This window comes from Podarcis muralis, chromosome 7 (assembly GCF_964188315.1).
Source record: "Podarcis muralis chromosome 7, rPodMur119.hap1.1, whole genome shotgun sequence".
Taxonomy (NCBI): domain Eukaryota; kingdom Metazoa; phylum Chordata; class Lepidosauria; order Squamata; family Lacertidae; genus Podarcis; species Podarcis muralis.
In genome coordinates this window covers 22,068,357-22,093,060 of record NC_135661.1, presented here as the reverse complement: position 1 = coordinate 22,093,060, position 24,704 = coordinate 22,068,357, and the positions used below count along the sequence as shown (strand labels likewise).

At 47.6% G+C, this 24,704-nt stretch overlaps 2 protein-coding genes across 2 annotated transcripts in view; one reads left to right on the top strand and one right to left on the bottom strand.

Annotated features, from left to right (window-relative positions):
• The window catches only part of KLHL17 (kelch like family member 17), a 32,535-nt gene extending 14,161 nt beyond the window's left edge, over positions 1-18,374 (top strand). Inside the window, exons 2-12 of the mRNA XM_028740782.2 lie at positions 1,055-1,314; positions 2,815-2,936; positions 5,602-5,823; positions 7,287-7,403; positions 8,592-8,805; positions 10,297-10,441; positions 11,852-12,019; positions 12,914-13,002; positions 13,995-14,068; positions 15,437-15,618; positions 17,116-18,374. Of these exons, the coding sequence (XP_028596615.1) occupies positions 1,104-1,314; positions 2,815-2,936; positions 5,602-5,823; positions 7,287-7,403; positions 8,592-8,805; positions 10,297-10,441; positions 11,852-12,019; positions 12,914-13,002; positions 13,995-14,068; positions 15,437-15,618; positions 17,116-17,344 (1,773 nt within the window). The 5' untranslated portion in view covers positions 1,055-1,103 and the 3' untranslated portion in view covers positions 17,345-18,374. The remainder of the gene's footprint in view (positions 1-1,054; positions 1,315-2,814; positions 2,937-5,601; positions 5,824-7,286; positions 7,404-8,591; positions 8,806-10,296; positions 10,442-11,851; positions 12,020-12,913; positions 13,003-13,994; positions 14,069-15,436; positions 15,619-17,115) is intronic.
• The window catches only part of NOC2L (NOC2 like nucleolar associated transcriptional repressor), a 120,934-nt gene that overhangs the window by 88,331 nt on the left and 7,899 nt on the right, over positions 1-24,704 (bottom strand). Inside the window, exon 3 of the mRNA XM_028740775.2 lies at positions 7,832-7,946. The gene's annotated coding sequence lies outside the window, so the exon portion shown is untranslated. The remainder of the gene's footprint in view (positions 1-7,831; positions 7,947-24,704) is intronic.

Here is a 24,704-nt window from a genome sequence, read left to right as displayed (position 1 = left end):
GCAAAACTGTATGCCTTCCCCCCGCACCATGCAGGATTTGAATGGATAAAGTCCAGTTCTACCCAGCATCCAAGGTAGAACATAAGAGCAGCTCTGCTGGATCAGGCCAGTGGCCTCTCTAGTCCAGTATGCTGTTCTCACAGTGGACGGCCAACTGTCCTTTCTGGAAAGTGCACAAACAGGACCTGAGCACAACAGCAACTATTCCCTCTTGTGGTTCCCAGCAAACCGGCATTCAGAAGCCTACGGCCTCTGACAATGGAGGTAGAATATAGCCATACTGGCTAGTAGGCACTGATAGCCTTCTCTTCCATGAATTTGCCTGATCTAAATCATCTCAGCATAATGCAATGACGAATAACATAAGGAGTTCCCTGCTGGGTCAGGCCAGGGGTGCATCAAAGTCCCGCATCAGGTTTTCAATGTGAATGGAGGTAAAAGAGGATTGGACGAACTCATGGAAGGTATCAGTGGCTGGTAGCCGTGAGAGCTGTGTTCTGCCTTCATTGCCAGAGGTAGTATGTACTCAGGTCCTGCTTTCCTTTGGGGTTTCTGGTTGGCCACAGGGAGAACAGGATGCTGGACTAGCTGGGCCTTTGGCCCAATCAAGCAGTGCTCTTATGCTCTTGTTCATCATGCTCCCCTTGGATGGCTTTAGAAGGGGATTCGACACATTGATAGAGGGCAAGGCTGGCAATGGCTGTTCCCTCCGCTGTTGGAGGTAGCATGTCTCTGAACGCCAGTTGCTGGGAATTGCAAGCAGTGAGAGTTGCTGATGGGCTCAGGGCCTTCTTTGGGGCTTCCCAGAGGCATCTGATTGGTCACTGTCCAAACAGGATGCTGGTGGGCTTTTGCCTTGATCCAGCTGCCAGGCTCTTCTTACCTTCTTATTTTCCACTTTTGCCATTCATATAGGGTGGTTCCGGTTGGGTAGCTGAAATGTTGCAAGGAGGTCGTCGCCAGCAGGGTGTTGTTGTTTAAACCAAGGAGCAGAGTTTAGGACCCAAAACTGTGATTAATCTGCTTCTTGTCCTTCCCTAAAATGTTTCTCCAGAGAGGCTGAGAGGGCGCTGCCACGAGCCAGGAACGACCCGCCTGCAGCCATGGAAAGCGGAATGCAGCTCCTAAACCGGGATGGGCACAGCATCTCCCACAACTCGAAACGGCACTACCACGACGCCTTCGTCTGCATGAACCGCATGCGGCAGCGATCCTTGCTCTGCGACATTGTGCTGCATGTGGCCACCAAGGAGATCAAGGCCCACAAAGTGGTGCTGGCTTCCTGCAGCCCTTACTTCCACGCCATGTTCACAAGCAAGTATCTCTACCCAAATCCTCTTCTTCTTCCTCCTTGCCTCAGTTGCCTTGAAAGTCTGCACCGAGATGGTTCATGTTCTGCTCCAGTTGAGGCAAAAATTCTGCAACCTGTAGAAATTCTGCAAGTCGAGTAGACTTTTAATTGGTGCCATTCCTCTTGCTGCACATAATTCATTAACCCTGAAATTCTTTCTGCTTTGAGACTTTCCCTTTCAGGTGAGCTGCAGAGCAGAGTTTCTCGAAGGGTGCATTAGATAACTTGCAAATGAACTTTAATAGGTGCATAATTTAATCTGGTGTTACTACTCATGGAGAAGGGGAAAGGGGCTATGTGGGGCACTGATGCCCCATATTTAATTTTTTAATATATTTATATCCTGCCCTTCTTTGTAAAGGCAAACACTTACATCATAATAATAATAAGAAGAAGATATCCCTTAATCATGACATATACAGTGGTACCTCGGGTTAAGTACTTAATTCGTTCCGGAGGTCCGTTCTTAACCTGAAACTGTTCTTAACCTGAAGACCACTTTAGCTAATGGGGCCTCCTGCTGACGCTGTCTCGCCAGAGCCCGATTTCTGTTCTTATCCTGAAGCAAAGTTCTTAACCTGAAGCACTATTTCTGGGTTAGCGGAGTATGTAACCTGAAGCGTATGTAGCCTGAAGCATATGTAACCCGAGGTATATAGCAGACATTTTGGGTTCTACCCAAATAAATCCTACTCAGAGCAGATCTATTGAAATTAACTGTTCTAAGTTAGTCAAGTCCACCCAGTATAAACCAGCATGGGTCTCTAAGTGAGGGGGGAACTATTGGTAGTGTTGTCTTTGGCTTTTTAAAAGAATGAACCCCTCTTCCCAGAATGTCTGGGAAATGTAGCTGTGAAGGGAACGAGAGTGAGTCTCCTAACAACTCTCAGCACTCTTAAAAGACTACAGCTCCCAGGAGTCTTAGACAAAGCCACGACAGTTTAACATTACAGTAGTACCTCCGGTTGCAGACGAGATCCGTTCCGGAGCTCCGGTTGGATCCCAAGGTTTCCGCAACTGGAGGGACCGCTTCTGCGCCCGCACACACGGCGGTAGAGCGCTTCTGCGCATGCGCACGTGGTAAAAACCCAGAAATATACTGGTACTTCCAGGTTTGCTGCTTATGTATCCTGAAGTTTACGTAAGTAGAGGGATACGTAAACGGAGGTACGACTGTATATGATACTGCTTTAAATGTATAGTGCAGATGGGACCATGTCTGAAGCAAGGGCTTCCCTCAGACCTCTAGGACTTGTGATTGTTACTACCCAGAGATGAATTTGGGACTTTCTGCAAAGAAAGCATCTGTTCTGCCACTTATCTGTGGCTCCTCCTCCTCCAGAGGGCTGGATGGGCCTTGGCTTTTGCTGGGCACAGTGACCACAATAAAGCACCTAGGGGCTTCTGCTTAAGATACCCATGGCGTCCTCACGGAGTTCCCTTGTGTTTCCTTGCCACCGCAGATGAGATGAGTGAAAGCCGACAGACCCACATAACACTCCATGATATCGACCCACAGGCGCTGGAGCAGCTGGTTCAATATGCCTACACGGCTGAGATTGTGGTGGGAGAAGGGAACGTACAGGTAAGATGGACCAGAAGGACCAGCATCTTTTCTATGGTTTCTTTGGGAACTGTCCTCACTGCTGCCTCACCTGCACCCTCTGCTGTTAAGCGGCAACAACATTGCTGTGGCATTCTGGTCTGATGCCCACAGACAAAAGTGGCAGGACCACGGACAGCTCCGAGGGAGCAACTTGCTCAACAAAGCTTGGGAGCAGGCTGAGGCCTTTGGGGTCTCCAGACTTCTTTCTCCTGGCTCTGCCCACCTTGGTAGAACTTCGGAACCTTTGGCCTGAAAACAGGCACAGATCCTCCATTCCATAGCTTCCCTTCTGGTGGGCTCTCAGCCCAGCCAGATTAGAGACATGTGGTTCTTCACGCAAAGGCATCAATGAGGGTCCAGCCTTTGTGGTCTGGAAGTTCTTGCCCAGCCACCTGAGGTGTGATGGTCTGCATACCTTCATGCAGTCAGGTCTGAGCCCTGACCCAAACTAGCTCCCCACTTGGTGCCTCTGCAGCCTCTGACTCTTTGTTCAGATCAGCGCTGGGTGCAAGGGCCATGAAAGCTGCTGCTGCTGTGCTGTCCCACCAGGCGAGCCATTCCTTTATATTTCCTTCTGTTTCCAGCGTTCAGGGGTGGGTACTGACATTTTTGTAGTCGAAATCGCACACGCGCACAGAGGTCGGTATCAGTAGGCTTGGTGAAATCCCCCTGCAGAGAACCCTCAATTCTTGCAGTTGAACAAAAATAAACTTTTGTGGGGACGGGAATCCTAACAGAAGATCCCATCGACCCCACATCACCCCCAAAAAGCCCCACCCCAATGAGGACTGAGCCAGGGGACAGTTGGAGAGGTGGGTGAGAGAATGAGTGGAATGGAGGATCTTGGATATGGGCAAGGAGCACTCCACATGGCCATATGAGGTTCCTGGGTCCGTCTTGTTTAATGTCTATTTATGTATCAAAACCAAATTGCAGCGGCACCTCCAGGCCCCTGAACCACAGATGCTGCCTGCCTGTAATCTTATCACATTGCCCTCCCTGCAATTCCCGATGATGTCACATGATGGCTGGCCGGGGCTTTGTTTGCTGCTGGTCTTGCAGTGCTTCCAACAAGGCTGGCTCAGCTGGCCTGGAGCAACCCCTTCTCTCTCCCCATCTGTGGATCTCTCTTGGGTTTTTGTAGGTTCCTACCAGAAGGTGATGGCTGAAAGACTGCTCAGCCAAAACTAGGATAATTGAGGGAAGCCTTGGTCCAAAGTAGAAGCTTTCCTGCTATGTTTACACTGACTGCACAGCTTTCCATTTTAAAAAGTGGAAAGAAAAATGATGACACACAACTTATTAAAATGCAAGAAGCAGAAGTGTTCTTAGGACTTAGTACTCTTCTCTCCTGCAGCTTCCAGGACCTGGTATTCAGGAGCATTGCTTCCTCTGGCTGTGGAGGTAGTGCATAGCCATCAGGGATAGAAGCCATTGATAGCCCTGCCTTCATGAATTTGTCCAATCCTCTTTGAAAGACAGCCACGTTGGTGGCCGTCACTGCCTCCAGTGGGAATGAGTTCTAGCAAGATTGGACCCTGCCCATCAGCTGGTGTCACCTAAAGATGTTAGCTGATTGGCAGGTGGGTGTGGTTTGGGGAGGAAATGACTTCACAGGCCAATTTAGACCCCCTGGTGGGCCAAGATCGTTTCCTTGTGTGTGTTTTTCCCCTTTGGAAGATTTCTTAGATAAATTTTCCAAAATTTCACACATACATTTCAATACATAATAAAAACATGCTTTTTTTTACTTCCCACTCCCTTTTCCAAGGTTTTTTCTGTTTCTCTCCCTCTGCTACATCCTGTCTTCTATCTCTTAAACCTGAACAAAACTACTCACGTGTTCACCATACAATAGTATTTCTCTAAATAATCCGAAAAGGGTTTCCATTCTTCCACAAAACCTTCATCGTTAGGTTCTCTTATTTTAGCTGTTAAATTTGCCAATTCTGCATAATCCATCACCTCACTTATCCATTCTTCTTTAGTGGGTATTTCTGCTTCTTTCCATTTTTGTGCATGGAGAATCCTAGCTGCAGTTGTTTCCTTGTTACATATATTGTACGTGTCACTTTGTAAACAGCTTAGGAACTGTCTTTAAGTACATAGCGGTATATAAGGAGGCAGTGATGGTCACCAACTTGGATGGCTTCAAAAGAGGATTAGATGCATTGATGGAGGAGAGGGCTAACGATGTCTACCAGCCGCAACGGCTATGATCTGCCTTCATAGTTGGCTGCAGCAAGGCTTCTTAATAGCTATTGTTGGAAACATCAGGAGGGGAGACTGCTTTTGCGCTTGAATACTGTTCACTGGTTTCCCACATGCATCTGGCCAGCCACTGTGAGAACAGGCTGCTAGACCAGGTGGGCTATCAGCCTGACCCGCAGGGCTCTTCTTAAATATATTAAATAAAAATGGCCTGCACCCTAAAGGCTCCCCACCCTTAGCGTTCTGGTTCAAGAACTGTAACATGTTTGGAAAGTCCTTCTCTGTAGGTCTCAGCTTTTAAGATTGTTTCTTGCGTGTTGGGAGAAGGATGGAAGAGGATGTTCCAGGGTGGCATTAGGACCAGGAGTGTCAGAACCAGCGAGGGTTGTGGGAAGTGAGATACCTGCCTGTGACAGGCTTTTTTGCCTTGCAGACACTGCTTCCTGCCGCCAGCCTCCTCCAGCTGAACGGGGTGCGGGATGCTTGCTGCAAGTTCCTGTTGAGCCAGCTGGACCCCTCCAACTGCCTGGGCATCCGGGGGTTCGCAGACACGCACTCCTGCAGCGACCTGTTGAAGTCGGCCCACAAATATGTCCTGCAGCACTTTGTGGATGTCTCCAAGACAGAAGAGTTCATGCTTCTGCCTCTCAAGCAGGTAAGAGATTGCGCGGCCCTTTTTTGCCTTGTGTGTCAGGTTTCGCGAATGGTACGAAGCAGCACCAGGGTTCGCTCACCTGCTTGAGATTGAGGCTGCAATCTAGCTTTGCAAATGAAATCCACAAAACGTTTTAGTAGCACAAACTAAAGGTATAATGCAGGCTTCCTCAACCTCGGCCCTCCAGAGGTTTTTGGCCTACAACTCCCATGATCCCTAGCTAGCAGGTCAGGGATGATGGGAATTGTAGTCTCAAAACATCTGGAGGGCCAAGGTTGAGGAAGCCTGGTATAATGAGTGATCAATTCTCCCATCCCCCCATGTTTGGTTTTGCACACAGACACTCAGTCCCATCAGTTTATGCAAATGTCTGGATTCAGTGGGAAACCAGCACTGTGAATGCTGTCCAAACGCCCTAGAAAATAAATATGGCTAGAGTGAGTCTGGCTCAGGATAGCACAGCTTCCTGTATAGTCCTAAAGGGTTAAAAAATTGAGGGAGGTACCTCCCTCCTAACAACTTCAGTGCCTCCAATCGCTTTTCCAAACCACAGGCCAAGCTTTGCAGCTGGTATAAGAAGAGTGCATGTAAATACGTGCTGACCTAATGTGCTTCTTATGCAGTAAGAAAACACCAGTGTGCCTTCTCATTAAAACTCCTCCTGTGTTTCCATGAGGCCATTCCTGCCTTTGCTGGTGGCATCATGCCAGCTTCTCCTTGGACACTGTTGCCTATGCTTGGCAGGCACCACTGTGATGCCCTTTGTAGATGGGAAGCATTGGGAAGGGCTGTGTTTTTTGTTTTTAGTGGGGGGGGGCGTGCTTTGCATGCAGAAGGTCCCAGGTTGAATACCCCCCAATCTGAAGTTCTGGAAAGCCACTGCCGGTCAGTGTAGACACTACTGAGCTAGATGGACCAATGGTCTGAGTATAAGGCAACTTCCTACGTTCCTATGGTTTATGTAGCTCAGTGGTAGAGCATCTGCTTTGTATGCAGAACCTCGGTCCTTGGCACCTCCAGTTAAAAAGGCTCTCAAGTAGCAGTAAAGACCTCTAGCTGAATCCTTGGGCAACTGCTATCAGCAAAAGGGACCATTAGTGAGTTTAGATTAGGGATCGGTAACCTGCTAGGTGGTTTTCAAATATAAAACCAAGCACTAACCTATAAAGACCCATCATTAGCACACACAATAAAAGAACCCCATCCAAACACAAAAATTTGAACGTTCACGATTAGAATAACCAACAAGCAATCCCATTATAACAACAACATAGTTAAAGCAGGCTGCTGAGGTCCCAGTGAGCCTAATGTTCTCATGTTGTTCTTATCCCGATCTCTTGATCTGGATCCAGCTTAGAAATGCTGGCGGTTCTTGGGATCATCTTTGTTCGATTCCATTTTTCCTGTGCAGTGTCTGAAATAATCCAAATTTTCTATCCACCCACCCTGGTCCTCCTCTACAGGTGCTAGATCTCATCTCCAGTGACAGCCTCAATGTGCCCTCAGAGGAGGAAGTCTATCGAGCTGTCTTGAGCTGGGTGAAGCATGATGTGGACAGTCGAAGGCAGCATATCCCTAGAGTACGTGGCTGTGCTGGTTTTGGTGCTGTTTGGGATGAATGTGGGAGGGAGGCTGCATGCTACATAGCCAAGAGTCTGATATTTTCAGCTAACCCTCCAAATGGTGGTTGCTGGGTCTCCAGGCTCTCCTCTGTCCCTTCCTTGACCTCAGGCTGTGCTTCTGTGCAAGGTCAGGGGCAAGTCACTGCTTCCCTCCACAAAGATTGGAGAGGGGTGGGGTGGCTCATCCCTGCAGCTGCACCAGAGTGCCTCACTAGCCCAGCAACAAAGCCACCATTTCCAGGCTTTCTTTGCTAACAGGAGCAGGTGCCAAGGATTCTCCCACAGTTGCACTGTTGGTTTAGAGCACAGTACAATGACAAAAGTGATTATTCCTATTAGCTGTCCAGCTCCAAGCTGGAGAAGAAGGCTCTTCTTATTTTACTCACCAAAGGAAACACTTGTCGTGGCGAACAGAATTCTTGACCCCTCTGTATGACATAATCGCACAACTGATTTCAAAAACAGGACAGCCTTCTTTTTCGCCTACCGATGGATGCCATTCTAGAGACAGAGGCAGAGAAAAAGAATGAATGGGTCATCTAATTTTATTCCGCTGTAGTTAAGAGCGGGAAGGAATTCGATTCAGTTCACGTTTAAAAGCAAATCTATCTAATTTGCACTTTCCGAAACGATGCAGAAAGCAAAGCACAATCGTCCTCCGAAATGTGCAGATCTCTGAATTTCTCAGTGCAATTCCCCTCACAGAGCAACAGTTCTTACAACTGCTTAACAGTCAATCCCACTTTCTGGGGGACTCTGGAAATTGTAGCTAATAGGGGTTGCCTAACAACTCTCAGCGTTCTTAACAAACTACAGTTCCCAGGATGCTTTGCGGGGAGCCATGGCCATTTCAACTGAGGTAGTGGTTAGAGAGTTGGACTAGGACCTGGGGCAGCAGAGTTCAAATGGAGGGAAAAGGTGGGATATAAATACAATGAATAAATTGATACTGCTTTAAATGCATAGTGCAAATGGAGCCTTAGTTGGGTGCAACCCTTAGTGCAAACAAGTTTGGGTCAATGCCCAAGGAACAGGTTGTCCAAAAGCAACCCTGTTCTTGCATGATTCCAGTTCTAGACTCTTCCTTTTATTTAGTTCATGTCCCCCCTCACACCCCGCCCCAACCTTCTCCTTTCTTCTCCCCAGCTCATGAAGTGTGTCCGGCTTCCCCTCCTAAGCCGTGACTTCTTGATGAGCAACGTGGACACAGAGCTGCTTGTGCGGCACCAGTCAGAATGCAAGGACCTTCTCATCGAAGCCCTCAAGTACCATCTCATGCCTGAGCAGAGAGGCGTCCTTAGTAACAGCCGAACGCGCCCCCGACGTTGCGAGGGGGCCAGCACTGTGCTCTTTGCCGTGGGTAAGGAGGCTTGGCCAAGACCAAGGAACTGGATGTCGGGAGTTGTGGGGAGAGGGGGAACTTCTGGAGGTTGGACAAAGGAAGGACTAGATGCGGGGAATGATTGTGCATGTGGCACAACTTCCTGGCCTGTTGGGGAGGCGTTTCCACTTTAGCACTGTGGGTTTTGTCTCGGTCTAGTCATAACTGTTAAGCAAAATCACATAAATAAAGCAAGCTGGAACACAGAGAGAAAAATCCTGATAACAGTTTTTTCCGAGCCCACTAGACAAAATCAGTGTATAATTTGAGAAGAAAGAAACAGAGAGGTTTTTGTCTTTTCTTAGTTCAGGCCTTGTACAGAGCAGGGTTAGATACTCAACCAAACACAGGGAAAACTGCCTCGCAACTGCACAGCCAGTCACAGCACATGCTACCTCATGCAAGCACACGCTAAAGAGCATGCTGCTCTGCTAGGTTGCTAAGCAAAACCTCCACCTATTCCCCCTTCCTTGGCTAGTTGACTAACACTTAACAGAATTTACCCTTAAGTTGTACACTGAATGATCTCTGCTGTTGCACTTGCCACGATAACTGGTCAGCGGGCTATACAATATATCATCTAGATCAGGCACGTCCAACTCACAAGAGGCTGCGAGGGGGGAAGCCAAAGTGGTTGGGCTCTTTTTTGGAGAGGAGAAGATCTAACTATACTTTAGTTTCCTAACTCGTCAGCTACATGTCAGCTACATACAATTAAATACCACCCATTTGACGCAATGGAGGAACAGAGCGATGGAGGAGGGAGGCGGGGACTTTCACTGCATTGCTTTTCACTACTGCCGATCGAGAGGGATCCTGTGATCAACCAAGATCAGCCAGGGATTGACCTGTCGATCACGGTTGACCGGTTGGACATCCCTGATCTAGATGATGGGAGTTAAGAGTCCCAACAACATATGAAGGGTGACAGATTCCTCATTCTCTCTGTAGAACCAGAGCCTACCTGTTGGATGCTATTACTTGCTTCCATTGAGATCCTCCCCCTACCCCGCTGGGGCTTGCTCAGCATCCCCTGACCGCCTCCTACCATCCCTCCATGTTTCCTCACAACTTTAATGGGACTTTACATCATGTCTGGATGATAGTACATTGTACAGTCTCTGGGGAGCCAAATCTAGTCCTCCAGATTCTCTGTGTGGCTCTTTCCCCAGGCTGTACCCCTAATTTGGCCTACTTTGCACCCCAAGCATTTTGCAGCCCACCTAATCAGCAGCTTATCAGGTGCCAGGAGTCAAAGGCTAAGAGCCAGACATTTGCAAACCACTGACTTGCCGGGGGCAGCCTTCAGGCTCACCTCCTACGGACTGCCTATAGCCCAGTCCTGACAGGAGGCTGCCTCAAAAACAGCTGTGTGAACTGAGCCCCAAGTTGAGCTTGCAGAAAGCCCCTTGGCCTTACCCCCTGGCCTTCCAGCTTGTCACTTTCTCCCCGCTTTCTGTTTTCATGCAGGTGGCGGCAGCCTCTTTGCCATCCATGGTGACTGTGAGGCCTACGACACCAGGACAGACCGCTGGCACATGGTGGCTTCGATGTCCACTCGCCGGGCCAGGGTGGGCGTTGCTGCCATTGGGAACAAGCTGTATGCTGTGGGAGGGTAAGGAAGAATTCTTGGCCATTCTCACACACCCCCACCCCACCCCCATGGCTGTCATCACATAATTTCAAGGGAGCAATAGATGGGGGGGGGGGAGAATTTCGTATTTATGGAAACCAGCCTGGTGATTATCGGCTAGTGGTAACGCGGAAGCAGACGTTTTCATTGGTATCTCCAGTGTTATGGAACGCATTCCCTGTTGCATCTGCCAGCTTTTGAAGACACACCTGTTTACACAGGCATTACTCTGATCTCTTGACCAGAGTGCCCTGTTTTAATTGCTATGTTGGTTTAATTGTTTATTTTGATTGGGGATGTTTGTTTTTTTAAATATATTTTTCATTGAAAATTTTCAACATAAAATACAATAAGAATCAAACTAATATACAGAATAATATTTTAGAAACCAGAAGGGAAAAAAGAAAGGAAAGAAAGAAAAAAGAAATACAGTGGTAACTTGGTTTAAGAACAGCTTAGTTTATGAACAACTTGGATTAAGAATGCTGCAAACCCAGAAGTAGGTGTTTTGTGAACTTTGCCTTGGAAGCAGAACATGTTTCGCTTCCTGTTGAGTGTAAACTGTAAATTGAGTCCCCTGCTACTATGGGAAAGCACACCTTCGTTTAAGAATGCTTTGGTTTAAGAACGGACTTCCGGAACGGATTAAGTTCGTAAACCAAGGTACCACTGTACTTATGAGGCCAATGACCGTATTTATATCATAAATATCCTGTCATTTATCCACAAGCAGAGAGGTAAACCCTTGTTTTGATTGTGAATGTTTAGGTTTTATTGTTTTAATGGGATTCTTTTACTGTGCATTTTAGTTGTAGATGTTGATATGTTTGTGTAGCTGTCTTTTTTATAACTTGTAAACCCCTTAAAAGCCCATTTTGGTAAAGGTAAAGGTAAAGGTACCCCTGCCCGTACGGGCCAGTCTTGACAGACTCTAGGGTTGTGCGCTGCTGCCAGTTACAGGTAGGTAGCCGTGTTGGTATGCCATAGTCAAAACAAAATAAAAAAATTCCTTCCAGTAGCACCTTAGAGACCAACTAAGTTAGTTACTGGTATGAGCTTTCGTGTGCATGCACAATTCTTCAGCTGCTGCCAGTCAGAGCATAAGAACATTGAACTAGCCAGCTGCTGTTATTTATTTTCTGCCCTTTACCCTAATGTCCTAGGGCATGTCACAACAATTTAAAACAACAACATTAAAAACAGTTTAAAACCAGAAGAACAGGGTAGGTCCTAAATATATACATCTCAATAATATATTTTTTATGCTGGAAAATGTTTGTAGTATTTTTTATAATTTTATCAAATGATATTTTACAGAGAATTATTTCAAAATTCTAAAACTATAAATATGTTAATATATTCAATAGTAACACTGGCTCTGTTTCACTGCAGCTACGATGGGACCTCTGACTTGGCCACAGTGGAGTCTTACGATCCCGTCACCAACTCGTGGCAGACGGAGGTTTCCATGGGGACCAGGCGGAGCTGTTTAGGGGTGGCAGCACTGCATGGACTCCTCTACGCTGCTGGAGGGTATGATGGAGCCTCATGCCTCAACAGGTAAGAGCGCTTATTGGCTTATTTGCCATTCACCTTACCCCCCTCATTCCCAGAGTGGTTTAACAATCAATCACTCTTCTTAGGGAACTCTGGGAGTTGTAGCTTAGTTGGGGGGAATAGGGGGTCTCCTGACAACTCTCAGCACCCTTAAACAAACTACAGCACCCATAATTCTTTTGGGGGGAAGCCATGACTGTTTAAAGTGGTATCACAGCACTTTAAATGTATGGTGTGAATGTGGCCCCGGTGTGATGCAAACCCGTTGAAATTCACGAACAGGGCTAATTTAGGTCTGCTAATTTCAGGGGTTCCACTCTTGAGTAAAACCTAGTTGGATACAACCGAATACAACTGAAATTACAAGTTCCTTACAGCTAGGGGAAATGCCATCTGACCATATTTCTTAAATAAGAGAATATATGCAGGCAACTCCAACTTACACACCTTTAACTTCTGCGCATTCAGCTTTATGCGCTTGACAAGAAGATAACAAAAGATTTAAAAGTGGGGGGAACCCTCTGGCAACCCCACCCACCATTGCACCCAATGTATTTTGACTTTACGAGCTATTCCCAGAATGTAACCTCTGTGTAAGTTGAGAGTTGCCTATGGGTGGATGGTTGGGTTGCATCCAATACTAGTCCTACTCAGAGCCAACCCGTTGAAGTTAATGGACTTGACCAATAAGTCCATTAATTTCCACAGATCTACTTTGATTATGACTTGTATACATATTATCTTAAAAGTTCACTTTCCAATAATTAAAGTTCTCCAAAAACTTGTCTACTGCTATACCGTCCCTCTTTCTGTTTTTTTGTTTTACAATGCATCTGTTTGGTCACCATAACTCTATTGACCATATTCTACTTATTCCTCTCTCTTGACCTGCCTCAGTGCTGAAAGATATGACCCCCTAACAGGCACCTGGACATCCATCGCAGCCATGAGCACCAGAAGGAGATATGTCCGCGTGGCAACTCTTGGTAAGTCTGGCTTAAAAATTAGAGAGAAAGAGAGAGAGAGAGAGAGAGAGAGAGAGAGAGAGAGAGAACACTTGCTGTTCTAAGAACATACCAGCATAACAGGCTTGGCACTTTCCCAAAGCAATTGTGTGAAATAGTTTTATCCAGTATGCTGGCCCACTTTTGTCCTTGGCTCCACCTTCCAATGGGATGTGGCCCCTGAAAGGCTGCCCAGAAGGGATTGTGGCCCTTGGGTTGAAACCAACCCCTGCTTTGAAGCACTAAGCACCACAGTAAGTTCCATGGCTGCTTGACGGAGAACCTCAGCTGTGGAATGGCTCCTTTTGGGCTTTCTGTACAGATTTTTTTTTTTGCGTGTGCCATGCGTTCTTCCTTCCGCTCCAGTTTGCTGACCTCCAAGCCCCAGGGACTTCTTAGTCATTCCCCTTCCACTCATGCGTGCCGCCTGCTGTCGTCATGGCACCGCATGCCTGGCCTGCCACTTGCTCTGCACCTGTCCAAAAAGCAAACTTAATCCTAACAGCAGGCGGCCTTGTTTAGGCTGCTGCCTTGCTCGCACGGAACAGTTCAGAAGCTGCCTTGTGAATGTTTAATGTCCCCTTGCACCAGATGAAGCCTCTGCAAAGTGGCCGGAAGGAACGTCGTGTGTGTGTGTGTGTGTGTGTGTGTGTGTGTGTGTTTTCACGCTCCATGAGGTAATCTCTCCCCAGAGGAGCCTGCCTTGGCTGCTCAGTCCTTGTGGCCTGGTGTTTTTCTGTACACTCATCTTTTTATTGGGCCTAGCACTCGTTCCAAGGCTTGGAACTGTCGTTTACCCCTCACAGAGCTACCACTCCCAGCACCCTTGTTAAACTACAGTTCCCAGGTTTCTTTTGGGAAAGGCACGTGCTTCAAATGTATGGACTGAATGTGTGTTTTGGGGTGGGATTCTTGCTTTGCTGCATATTTATGCATGGGTTTTATGTGTGTGTGTTTTTCATCTTCTTCTGCAGATGGCAACCTCTATGCTGTTGGGGGATATGATAGTTCATCACACCTGGCAACTGTGGAAAAATATGAGCCACAGGTAAACAGGAAGAGGCAAAGCACTGAGGGTTATTGGGAGAAGAATGGGAAGTTTTGGATATACCACAGCTGGGGTGGTGATGAAGCCACTGAGAGTGGGCCAGAAGCAAAATTGGGGGGGGGGGCAGGCTGCAAAGATGAATTGCAATGAGAACTTACGAGCAGCAGGTGACAGAAAGCCCTGCAGGACTTCTGCCTTCCAGTGTGTGCCTTTACTACTACTACTACCAATAATAATAATAAATTTTATTTATACCCCGCCCTTGCCAGCCAAGGCCAGGCTCAGGGTGGCTAACAAGCAATAATAAAAACAAGTTGAATGAATACAACTTAAAAAACAAGATTAAAATATAACATTAAAACGTTAAAATGCAGCCTCATCACAGGAGAAAGGAAAAAGAAATAGGGGGAGGGAATCAAATGGACTCCAAGCCAAAGGCCACGTGGAACAACTCTGTCTTACAGGCCCTGCGGAAAGAAATCAGATCCTGCAGGGCCCTGGTCTCATGAGACAGAGCATTCCACCAGGCCGGAGCCAGTGTTGAAAAAGCCCTGGTTCTGGTTGAGGCTAATTTAACTTCCTTAGGGCCCGGAACCTCTAGGGTGTTGCTATTTATGGACCTTAAGGTCCTCCGTGGGGCACACTACACCCAAAAGGAGAAAATAACCTATCCATATACTGTACTGTATTTGTGTGAGTCCATCACCATGCTAGCGATGGACTGAGCATGCTCCAGGTTGTGGGACAGATTGGAGACAACGGGTGGTGGGGTGAGTGAGTGGGGCTGCAGGTGAGTGAGCTGGGCTTGTGGTGGGAGGAGGCCTGCAAGAAGGGGGGGCAGGTGGCGTGAGAGCAAGAGGGGCAGCGGCCGAGCAAGCAGGGCTTGCAGCAGTGAGCTGAAGAGGGCAAGTGAGCCATGGGCATAATAGCCAAGCGACGTGGGCTTGCAGCAGCAAGCGAGAGGGGCAGCACGTGGAGTGGGGGTAGGGGGTTTGGTGAGCAAATCAAGCAGGGGAGTCAGCCCCTTGTGTGGCTCATAAGAAGAACCCTGTCTTAGGCCCATGTAGTCCTGAATCCTGTTATCACAGTGGCCAGCCAAATGCCTCTGGGATATCCAAAAGCAGGACCTGAGCCCGGCAGCATTTCCCCAATAGTGGCTCCTAGCAGTTGGTATTCAGATGCCCCCTGCCTCTGACGGTGAAGATAGAATATAGCCATTGTTGCTCCAGGTATCTATGTAGTGTGGCTGAGTTATACTTTTAAGTTTTATATGATTGCTCTTTTTAATCTATGGATATGTATGTATGTATGTATGTATGTATGTATGTATGTATGTATGTATATGTTTCCTTTGCTGTTTCCTGCCAGATCAATACATGGACTCCAATTGCCAACATGCTGAGCCGCCGCAGCAGTGCCGGCGTGGCTGTTTTGGAAGGGATGCTGTACGTGGCAGGAGGCAATGACGGGACAAGTTGCCTTAACTCGGTGGAGCGCTACAATCCAAAAACGAACACTTGGGAAAGTGTGGCACCCATGAACATCCGGAGGTAGGGAGCAGCATATCCCCAAGAGAGGCTGCGGATGAGCTGCAGTGTCACAAGCCGCCCCTCAGGGCAGGGATTCCCAAACTGAATGAAGGTTCATGCGCTTCATTCAGGTGGTATGCGACATGCCTGTAAAAAATGCAATTAAAAATCACCTTGAGCAGTGTACTGCAGTTGCTATGGCAGGCGGAAAAAGTCAGTAAGTGGTCTGTCAAGACCCTCAACAATGTTCAAGTGAATGTACTAACAGCTCACTGGCTCAGGCCAATCTAGTCCATTATCCAGTCCTCAAAGTTGCCAACCCTGTTATGAAACCCACAAGCAGGACCAGAGCACAAGAGCCCTCTCCCCTCCTGCGGTTTCTGGCATCTGGTACAGTGGTACCTCAGGTTACATACGCTTCAGGTTACAGAGTCCGCTAACCCAGAAATAGTGGTTCAGGTTAAGAACTTTGCTTCAGGATGAGAACAGAAATCGTGCTCTGGCAGTGCGGCGGCGGCAGCAGGAGGCCCCATTAGCTAAAGTGGTGCTTCAGGTTAAGAACAGTTTCAGGCTAAGAACGGACCTCCAGAACGAATTAAGAACTTAACCCGAGATACCACTGTATTCAGAAGCATCAATGCATCTGACCGTTGAGGCAGAGCACAGTCATCAGCAATTGCAGCCATTCACCACCCTATCCTCCGTGCATTTGTCTAATCCTCTTTAACAGCCATCTAGGCTGGTGGCCATCATTGACTCCTGTGCCATAGTTTAACCATGAGCTGTGCGACAAAATGCTTTTTTGTATCTGTCCTGGAACTTCCAACATTCAGCTTCATTGGATGTCCACAAGTTCTAGTGTGGTGAGAGAGGGCGGAAAACATTTCCCTGTGCCCCTTCTCCACACCATGGGTCATTTCACAAGCTTCTATCACATCTCCTCTTGTTCACCATTTTATAACATCTAAAAAGTCCCAGCAGCTGCGACCTTTCTTCATACGGGAGTCGCTCCACCCCTTTGATCATTTCAGTCACCCTTTTCTGAATATTTTGCAACTCTACAAGTGGTCCATGGAGAAAAAAGTCAGGGGACGTGATCAGTGGCGTAGCGTGGGTTGTCAGCACCCGAGGCAAGGCAAGTAATTTGCGCCCCCTAACCGCATGCCTGGCACCCCCTAACTGCACCGCACGCCTGGCACCCCCCCTCCACAGTGGGCGGCGACCCAGCGGCTCGGATTGGATTCGCACAGCCAGCACTGCAGTGAGAGAGAGTGAGTGAGCCAGGTAGGGGCAGAGAGCTGCGAGTGTGAGCGCGCCCCCCCTGCACCCCCCACGCTACGCCACTGGACGTGATGACCAGATTCCTAGCGTAAAACAAGAAGAGTGGCAAGCCATGTTTGGTCATCTGCTGCTTTGTTTCCTGTGTACAAATTAAATCCACTGCCCCCTAGTGGCCAAATTGCAGAATGGCACTATCCACGCAGCTGGTAACCTATTGGTTTGACTTTCTCTCCTCAGGAGCACCCATGACTTGGTGGCTATGGATGGGTGGCTATATGCAGTGGGAGGCAACGATGGCAGCTCCAGCCTCAACTCCATTGAGAAGTACAACCCGCGCACCAACAAGTGGGTGGCGGCTTCGTGCATGTTCACCCGCCGCAGCAGTGTGGGCGTGGCTGTGCTGGAACTCCTCAACTTCCCACCCCCTTCCTCCCCTACCCTATCGGTGTCCTCGACGAGTCTTTGACAAAGAGTCCGGTCGCACCTTGCCTCGAGGGGACTGCAGCATCTGTCGGAGTGCAAAGCCAGCCTGGCCTGACCCCTGCGGCAGCCATTCCTTGTGAAGAAAGAGAGTGATGAAGGCGTTGATGCTGCGTCCATACATTTTTAGTAATAACTTTCTGAGGGGGCCATTTCTGGTTCTTGTGGTGGAGCTCCAAATGGGGATTTAGACCACACTTCTTTAAGAAAGAAAAGAGAAAGAAAGAAACACCAAGAGCCCCTCCTGGTTTTCACCATCTCTTTCATCATCACCTGACTGGTTCTGCCTGGTCCTGTCAAGACCGGACTCAATAATCTCCTACTTCCATGTTTGGACATGACTTCTGGTTCCACCTCCTGCAATGGAGCTTAAACAACGAGAAGAAAGAAAGAAAGAAAGAAAGAAAGAAAGAAAGAAAGAAAGAAAGAAAGAAAGAAAGAAAGAAAGAAAGAAATTGAGAAACAAACAAAGCCCATCTAAGGCAGGCAGGAGGATCACTTGTTTTGGTTGCACCAACAGCTGAATGTAAGCTGTGAATGTCACAATTAGCCAAAACTTCTTACCAAGCCTATAGCGTACTCTTACAGATTCGTGAGGGGATACACTTCTCTCTCACACACTGGTGTCTATTGAAAGGGATGCCTTAAAATTAAAAAAAATAAAACAGGGCTGGAGGGAAGATGGCTGCAACACAAGCCCTCTTAACATGTTCAGTGGCCCCTCGCTCTGTCAGCCCGGTTATGTGCCACCACTTCTGACGTTCTCCTGCCCTCTTCAGCAGCATGGGTTTTGGGGCATCCGCCAATGTGCTGGCTCTGCTGTTTTGATTCCCCAACCCCACTTCCCAAAAATAATTAGGAAGAAGCTAGCCCGACGACGGTGCTCTGGGATTGTACTTAGAGAGAACGAAGGAACTTTTAACAGGGTGGAGCAAGGTTACGAGACTTTCATATTATTCTATATTTGTTAACTTTCAATTTTTGACGCTTGCGTTTCTAAAGTTCTTGAAGATTTTTTTTTTAATTGTTTCATTTCCCGCACATCTGGTTTTCTGGACTCCATGTTATTTATTTATTTATTTATTTATTTGCCCTATTCTTTCTTCCTTTTTTTAAAAAAAGTTGGACAGTTGCCAAAAGGGAGGAGGAGCCAGGTGATGATAACGTATGTTTTTTTGTCAAATAGAGAGTAAGTGCAATCTGTGGGATGGAGGAGGCAGCTGAAGGATGGGTTGGTATAAAGATATCATTGAAATGAATGGGGGCTGCCCAGCCTTTCCCATTGAAAGGGCAGAGAGATGTTCAATTGCCCTCTTTTTGAACACCTGCCATGCATTCAAGAGCGGCATTGCCCAAGTCCCTCCCGCTTCAGGATGGTACCTCTTCAAATTCTGCTCATTTCAGGGTGGTGTTGGACAACCGCCATTCATTCCACACGCTCAGTGTGCAATAGCTCTTCAAATGCTGTTCATTTCTGGGTACTATGGTGCAACAGTCATTCATTTCTGACTGGCATGTGGCAATAGCTCTTCAAATTCTGCTTATTTCGGGGTCCTGTTGTGCCGTGGCCACTCATTTCACAGTGTGGTAGTATAGTTCATGTTCAGATCCTGCTCATTTCAGAGGGCTATTGTACACTGTTCAGTTAATTTCAGTTGAAGTCCCTACAGTCGTCACCCAACTTCATTTCTATTTTTGCTCGAGCAGTGCTAAACGTAGGAAGAATTCCTCATAGACTGTGATTTGTGTGATGTGACTTGGAAGGATTGCCTTTGGAAAAGCGTGCATCGACTACATGTGTATGACAGAGAAAGCGTGCAATTCTTTTCTTTATTTTTTTAATGCCACATTCATATATGAAGAACTTGCACTGAAAAGGCCAAGGTCCCTACACTGACATACCACTGGAGCATAACGAACATTTTGAGTAGCATCTGTACTGTAAACTTGAACAGTGCCCTTGTTTGGAGACCCACCTACACCATGAAAACATCTCTTATGGAGGAAAGAGTTTGCTTTTAAGATAACGTTTCACTGCATTATACACTAGCCTCTTAATGCGATTTGTGTGCAGCTCAAGAGCTTGGGAACGGGGTGAGACTGGAGCTTCGAGACGACCCATCCCAAGACATCCATTGCAATGGATGAAGTTCTTATGAAGTTCTTGTACCTCAGTAACCTCTGGACTCTATTCTGCAACTGTGGCCTAATTGATCTCGCTAAAGAGTTCTGGTTTTAGTTTTAATTTATATACCCTTCTATCTGATCTCTTGTTCGTTTGGGTCCCCCCCCCCAATTTCTTCCTTTTCTCTCTCTCCATATCCTTCCACCAGATCAATATGCCGTGGCAATAACAGGCTAGGCCTTTACAAAGACAACTGGTGGGCTCTTGGCTGGCTCACGTTATGATAGGCCTGCCCTGCTCCTTGCACAGTGTGTGGCTGCATTGAAGGGTTAATTACTGTATTTTTCGCACCATAGGGCGCACCAGACCATAGGGCGCACCCAGTTTTTTTGGGGGGGAAATAAAGGGGAAAAAATTATTTTTCCCCCAGGCGCGGGGCTGGGGCGGGGGAAGCTCGAGCTTCCCCCAACCCCAGCCCCCAAACAGGCAGCTCTCTGCAAGCCGTGGGAGCAGCTCTCTGCAAGCCGTGGGAGAGGTCCGCGAAGCCTGGGCGCGCTGAGCTCAGCGCGCGCAGGCTTCGGCATGCAGGCAAGTCTCCGCAAGCAGCGGGAGCGCTCCCGCTGCTTGCGGAGAGGTCCGCGAAGCCTGGGCGCGCTGATCTCAGCGCGTGCAGGCTTCGGCATGTTGGCAACTCTCCGCAAGCAGCGGGAGCCCAGCGCTGGGCTCCCGCTGCTTGCAGAGAGGTGTGCGAAGCCTGGAGAGCGTGAGGGGTCGGTGCGCACCGACCCCTCTCACTCTCCAGGCTTCAGCGAAAGCCTGCATTCGCACCATAGGACGCACACACATTTCCCCTTCATTTTTGGAGGGGGGAAGTGCGTCCTATGGTGCGAAAAATACGGTAACCTATGGTAGACATTCAGGCTTGGTTTCTTTGGCCGCTGGAGTGGGCTTCCAAACCTTTTAAGGGTAACAGGGAGTTGTATCTTAGGTAAGAGTGGGTATTTCCCTTGGCCTAGTGTTGGTACAGGAACTTTTGCAGAGAGTGGAACCTGGGTCATATTTGTGCCATACATTTAAAGCGGATTTAATGCACATTTAAAGCTCATGGTTTCTCCCTTCCGAAAGAATCCTAGTAATGGTAGTTTAGGGGTGCTGGGACTTCTAGCTCTGTAAACAGCAGTTCCAAGGATTCTTTAGGGAAACGCCATGTGCTTTAAATGTGCATTTAAACATGCTTTAACTAAAGAGCACCCAGCCTGGCTTAGTGAGCTCATGCCAAACCTTTTTGTCCAGGGATGGGACCAGCTCATGGTCCTATTGCTTACCAACAGCACTGCATAGGTAACTTAATGGGAACATTTATGTCCATAAAGTTGCATGTGCTATTGTTTTTCCTGGAAAGCGCAGCTTCTGATACGTTTAGCCCTTCATACAGACACACTGGTTGCATGGAACAGCAAGTGGGGAGCATGTTTTGAATGGGGTGGGGGTGGGGAGTTACTTCCAAAACTACCTTTTCAAAATAAAATTAAGTTGAGCACGCATAATAAACAATCTCTCCACCAGTAAGCTTTGTCAGGGCTTTGCCAGTTGCAATACATTTTAGGGCAGGAATGGGGAAGCTTTGGTGCTCCAGATGTTGCTGTGAACTACAACTCCCATCAGCCCCAGCAAGCATGGCCATCAGCTGAGGATGGTGGGAGTTGTAGCTCAGCAACATCTGCAGGGTCAAAGGTTTTCCACGCCTGGTTTAGGAGAAGATACACAATTGTTATTATTTTTCTATCAGTGCCTTCAGTTCCTTTTTGGTTGTTGGTGGTTGGGGCAAGTTGTTTGCAACAGCCAATGCCTGTTTGGTCACCTTCTGTCATCATCTGCTTGTTTTTTATGTGTATATACTTTGCTTGCCTCTGGTGGCATGGGACACATGACATGCCTTTGCTGGAAGAGGTAGGTAACACTTGCTGCTCTTGGTGACAGGTTGCAAAGGGGCAGTTCTGATGTGATATTCAAGGTTTCTCCTTGCAGTCCAAAGATCCAGAGTTCTTCATCAGTCTGTACTACTGGCAGGGACCAGCCTAGTCCACAGTTTGTCTTTTTTTAGGGAAGGTGTACCTGTCTTTTACTCTGGCCGTTTCCTGTATCCCTGGTTGTAAGCCACAGCCTAATGCAAGAAGAGTGGCAAGCCATCATCCAGATCCACAAAGCATCTGTTTTGAAGAAACTTCTCCTGTAGCCTGGGGGTGCATCCCCTTGGAACAATGTTCTGTTGAAATGTGTCATCTGTACACCTCACTTGTGGAAGATGCTCTTTTGGGGTTGCCTATGAGCAACATTTTGACGAAATGGTTTTTGCAGGAGAATTGCTCCTCAAGTTACCCTGCTAACACACACCCCGTTGTATTGGAACTAGACTGGACATCTTGATTTGCATGGGTGACGGGGAGAGAGACTGACATCCACTTCTTTATGCCCTTGAGTTTAAAAGGAGCCACTGATCACTGGAAGAGAGCATCTGAATCCATCTGGCCCAAAGTGACATGGGGAGATGGAAGAAAGAAGCTTAGGCAATTGTGAACTCAGAACGATGGAGAGAGAGACTGACTGTGGGCTTGATAAGCAAAACTGTGAAGCAGAAGTACCTTTTATGGCCAACGGGGGGGGGGGGAGTCATCCATCACCTCTCGTATGTCTGTGTGCTTTTCTTTAGCCATTTCTTAATCCAACCCCACAACTGACTAACCCAAAATGACTAATCTTAACATGACTTTTGAAGTGCTTTCGTCCAGAGTATGTTATTGTCCAGCACAGGCCTGCTGCCTTTTGAGGACATTTCTTTATCCAGAGTTGAGCATGTATTGTCCAAAGACCGTAGCAACTGACTTGAGGAGGGAGGGAGGAGATTAAACCTGGCACTCCTCTGCTCCCTAACAACAATCTGGAAATACTGGGTTGTGTCCAGCGCTTGTCCTGCTCAGAGTTAGACCCGCCGAAATTAAAGGGCATGGCAAACTTCAGTGTGTTAATTCCAGTGGGTCTGTTGTGAGCAAAACTTCGCTGGCCACAACCAAAAGCTCTCTGGCTTACCCATGGTGCAAACCCCTAGCTCAATCAGCCAATGTCAGAGGAGCCTTCTATTTTTGTTTTAAATGTATCTGTAAATGTGTGTCAATTTATTTATGTGCATTTAAACTTTTCTTTTTCTTTTGTGTTTCTGAATTTTTGCACTATAACAGGGGCGGGGCAGGAATATGAGCAATACAAGCCAGTGTGTATAATAAAATAAAAAAAGTTTTTTTCTTGAGTACTGCATTTTAAAAATTATTTTAACCACCTGGATGTTGCAACATTGTGGATATACGTGACTTTGTCTGAAATGAACCTTGATACACATACGTAAACACCATACATTTAAAGCACATGGCTTCCTCCAAAGAATCCTGAAAACTGTAGTTTGGTAAGGGTGCTGGGAACTGTAGCTCTGCAAGGGGTAAATTGTAATGGCCAGGATTCTTCATGGGCAGTCATGTGCTTTAAACAGAATTTATGGTGTGTATGTAAGCTCCAGTGAGGATCAGGAAGACCTGGGTTCAAATCTGTCCTTCCTGGGTGGCGTTGGGCCATTGGCTATAGGGCTGTACACACAACCCTCATAAATTCACCAAACGTGTTCGTCACTAAACTGATCTTTGGCAAATATGTGAGGGGTGTGTGTGAGAGAGTTGCCAGATGTTGTGCAAGATATTTTTCCGCCTGAGGCAGGACATCATGCCCCCTCCTATGTCAAGGTACGTAGTACTCAAGCCCAGCCAAGTTATTTGGTATCTGAGGTCACCGCCGTACTACACATTTAAAACACGGGGCTTTCCCCCAAAGAATCTTGGGAGCTGCTGTTGGTTAAGGGTGCTGGAAATTATAGTTCCACAAGGGGTAAACTGCGATTTCCAAGATTCCTTGGCCTGTGGGGAAAGACAGTCAAATGCACTAACATAATACAAAGGCTAATAATTGGGATAGAATGGGCCAGGAGAGGGCGCCCTCAGACTCCCAATTTAAGCTCCTAGGCTTCAGCAGAAACAAGATGTGCAATCTGTGTGCCTTTGGATACGTTCAAACAACCTTACCTTGATTGAATGTTGTGTTTGTGTGGCCACTTACTGGGGGGTTGGGGGTGGTCAAAGAATGAATGTAATCCCTGTATATGTGCATTGCAGGTGAGAGCAAATGTGAGCTCATCCCATGGAAAGTGTTCTCTGGAGACCAGTGCTAAAGTGTTCAGCACTTAGCACTGGTCTTTGAGTAAAAGCTCAGGATTCGGTGGTGCCTTGGTTGCAAAGCAGTGTGTGAAAGAACTGGGTGTTAAGAACATAGAAAGAGACTGCCAACAATCCCATCTTGTCCAGCAACCTGCTATCACATTGGCCAGCCGGATGCTTATTATGGGAAGCCCACAGGCAACACCTGAGTGCAGCAGGAAAGGTGTGCCTGCAAAGTAAGGAATGCACACCACTTCTTGGACTCACCACCCTTCCCTGGGCAAGACTGGAAGTGTGCACAGTTGAGCATTTGTATCTTACCTGGCAAGTTCACCCCTGCTGTGACCTGCTTTGCATCTGTTTTGGATGCAGAAGGTCCCAGATTCAATCCCTGACATTGCCAGGTGAGGTAGGGCTGGGGAGGAGACCCTGTCTGAAACTCTGGAGAGCTGCAGCCAGTTTGTGTGGACCAAGGGTGGGCTTGAGGGCCGCATTCCCTTCTGGACAATCTTCCGAGGGCCACATGCCGGTGGTGGGTTGGGCCCGAGACAAAAGTGAATACAATTGAAAGCATTCCTGTTCACTTGGGCATTGGGTGGCTGAAGAATCCTGTTCCTGACAACACCGTGATCACTGGAGGGAAGAATGTTTTAAACTGTAGCTGCTTTTAGAAGTTTTTAAATGCAAACGGTCTTGGGATGTTTTTGTGATTATCTGTTTGCTGCTCTGAGCTTCTTGGGGACAAAGAGTGGGATATACATTCAACACAATTAGAATAAGGAGGAGCACAAGAGGCATAATCAGACTTCAAGGATATGTTCTGGCCTGGCAAACACATTCAAGATGGTGAAGCAAGGCCAGTGAGGGGTGCGGTCTGGGGAGAGGAGGAGGTACCAGATGAGGGCCAGGTACTAACACTTGAAAGGCCACATTTGGCCTCTAGGCTTTTCCCATCCCTGGTGTAG